The sequence below is a fragment of the Notothenia coriiceps genome, unplaced genomic scaffold, assembly GCF_000735185.1.
Source record: "Notothenia coriiceps isolate Sejong01 unplaced genomic scaffold, NC01 NC01_scaffold00015621, whole genome shotgun sequence".
In the NCBI taxonomy this organism is placed as follows: Eukaryota; Metazoa; Chordata; class Actinopteri; order Perciformes; family Nototheniidae; genus Notothenia; species Notothenia coriiceps.
Window position 1 is genome coordinate 70,484 of NW_011348322.1, and position 2,921 is coordinate 73,404.

At 52.1% G+C, this 2,921-nt stretch overlaps 1 protein-coding gene across 1 annotated transcript; it reads left to right on the forward strand.

Moving 5' to 3' along the window:
- Window positions 1-434: 434 nt before the first annotated feature.
- On the forward strand, window positions 435-2,306 carry LOC104948991 (uncharacterized; the record flags this gene model as incomplete). The annotated part of the gene is made up of 1 exon (XM_010775254.1): window positions 435-2,306. A coding segment is annotated over exon 1 (1,872 nt), but the record flags the coding sequence as incomplete, so codon positions are not given.
- Between the last annotated feature and the right edge of the window lie 615 nt (window positions 2,307-2,921).

A 2,921-nucleotide genomic window follows, 5' to 3' on the forward strand; every position in this document is an offset into this window, starting at 1 on the left:
GAGACAACAGGGTATTCGCCTGGCAACCTACCTAGACGACTGGCTGCTCCTCGCACAGTCGGAACAGGAGGCTATTACGCAGACAAATGTCCTCGTAAAGCACCTGCTCAACCTGGGTTTCATAATAAACACAGAAAAGAGCATGTTGTGCCCGGCACAGACTGTACTCTTCCTGGGTTTACACCTGAACTCGGTGCCCTTTACAGCCCGCCTGTCAGCGGAAAGAGTGAAAGCTTTCAGAGCTTGCCTCGCTCATTTCCAGCTGCGCAAACATGTTCTCTTCAGATCATGCCTGCGGTTACTGGGGCTCATGGCGTCAGCCATCCTGATCGTACGACTGGGACGCTTACACATGAGGGAGTTTCAGCGCTGGGTAGCCGCTTAAAACTAAACCCCGCGCGTCATGGCGCGCGGAGAGTGATGGTTACGGCGAGATGCGTAATGGCACTGCGCCGCTGGCTACACCCGACTTTTCTAGTACAGGGCGTATCGATGGGGACTGTCCTTTCACGGAAGGTGGTCACCACGGACGCATGTCTGACAGGCTGGGGAGGTATTTACGAGGGTCGCCCGGTGAGGGGTCTCTGGAGCAGAGACCTCCAGCGGTCGCACATAAATTACCTGGAGCTTTTAGCGGTGTTCCTCACCCTAGAACGCTTTCTGCCTTTTCTCAGAGGACACCATGTCCTCGTGAGGACGGACAATACGACCACAATATCGTATATAAACCGACAAGGGGGTTTGCGCTCTCTCCAGTTACACATGCTGGCACGCAAACTGATCTTGTGGAGCTGCGGCCGTCTCCTCTCTCTGAGAGCGACGCACGTACCAGGGTTATTGAACCTCGGGGCAGACTTACTGTCCAGAGGTGCACCACTATATGCAGACTGGACTCTACATCCAATGATTGTGAGCCAGCTGTGGGTGCGTTACGGCCGAGTCGCGGTAGATCTGTTGGCATCAAAAGAAAATGCTCACTGTCAGCTTTTCTTTTCAATGCGCGATCAAAACGCACCGTTAGGTGTGGACGCGCTCGCGCACAATTGGCCTCCGGTCCTCCTGTACGCGTTCCCACCCCTGGCGCTGATACCCCAAACTCTGGCCAGAGTGAGGGAACAGCGCCACGAAATGGTCCTGATAGCTCCGCACTGGCCTGCAATGTACTGGCTGTCGGAGATCTATCAGTTGCTGTGCGGTCAGCCGTGGCAGCTCCCCCTGCGCAGAGACATACTGTCTCAGGCGGGGGGGACGATCTTTCACCCACACCCGGAGCGCATGGCCCTATGGACCTGGCCCGTGAGTGGTACAATATGAGTACAGTGGGTCTCCCGCAGAAGGTGATAAACACTATTCAGAGTGCGAGAGCCTCCTCCACCAGGTCTCTTTATGACTTTAAGTGGAGGGTGTTTGAGGAATGGTGCCTTCAAAAAGGGCACACCTCTTTTCAGTGTCCTGTTGGAGTGATTTTATCATTTCTACAGGACCTGATTGAAAAACACAGAGCTTTCTCCACGATCAAAGTGTACTTGGTTGCTATTGCTGAATGCCATGTGGGCTTTGAGGGTAAGACGGCCAGCCAGCATCCTCTGGTCTGCCGTTTTATGAAGGGAGCTCGCAGGCTCCTCCCTGTCTCCAGGTCACTGGTGCCCTTATGGGACTTGACAGTGGTTTTAGATGGGCTTACTCGAACCCCATTTGAACCTCTGGAAGAAGCTGACATGAAGCACCTGTCACTAAAGACAGTGCTGTTACTGGCTCTGGCATCAGCCAAGCGAGTCAGTGACATTCATGCGCTATCTGTACATCCTTCATGCACTCAGTTTTTCCCAGGGCAAACAAGGGTGTTGCTGAAGCCCAACCCTGCCTTTATACCTAAGGTGGTTGGTTCGTGTACCTCAATTGACATTGTGGCATTTCCTCCGCCGCTGTGTCCCTCCGGGGAACAGCAGCCGAATTTGCTGTGTCCAGTTCGTGCTTTACGCACCTATATGGATAGGTCAAAAGAGTTTCGTCGTAATGACCAACTCTTTGTATCCTGGGCTAACCCTCACAAGGGCAAGCCCGTTACTAAGCAACGGCTCTCCCACTGGATTGTGGAAGCGATTGCTTTGGCCTATACGAGTCAGGGTTTGCAGGCACCTCCGGGTTTGCGTGCTCACTCTACTCGTGGTCTGGCTACATCCTGGGCTTTGTTCAAGGGTGTTTCCATTCAAGACATTTGTGCAGCGGCGAGCTGGTCCTCGCCGCTCACTTTTGTCCGCTTTTACAGATTAGACGTCTCTGCTCCCAGTGTGGCTCATGCAGTGCTGGGCCCCCTGCTGAGTTAGAGCTCTAACTGTTAAGTTCTGGTTGGTCTTGGTGACTTTCGAGATAAGCTCGTCTGGCAATACGGGAGCTACAATATCCCATAGTGAGACATTGAACGGAGTGTTATGAATGAGAACTATAGGTTACTTACGTAACCCCAGTTCTCAGAGTAACATGAAGTGAGATGTCTCACNTGGTGACTTTCGAGATAAGCTCGTCTGGCAATACGGGAGCTACAATATCCCATAGTGAGACATCGAACGGAGTGTTATGAATGAGAACTATAGGTTACTTAAGTGTTCTCAGAGTAACATGAAGTGAGATCTCTCACCAGACGGCCCTTCTTGCTAAGGCGAAGCGAGAAGAGGTGCTTATTTTGAATGATGCATGGGGCGTAGCGCAAGCTACTTATAGGGGGTGGATTCCCTGACGCTGACGTCAAGATCACCAGCCAATCAGGATTGGCGTATGAGATTGATGCTTCTGTTTGCTCCGCGATGAGGCGCATCCCATAGTGAGACATCTCACTTCATGTTACTCTGAGAACTGGGGTTACGTAAGTAACCTATAGTTTTTAGTATGAGCCTGTGATATCAGACAGGGAACAAACCCAG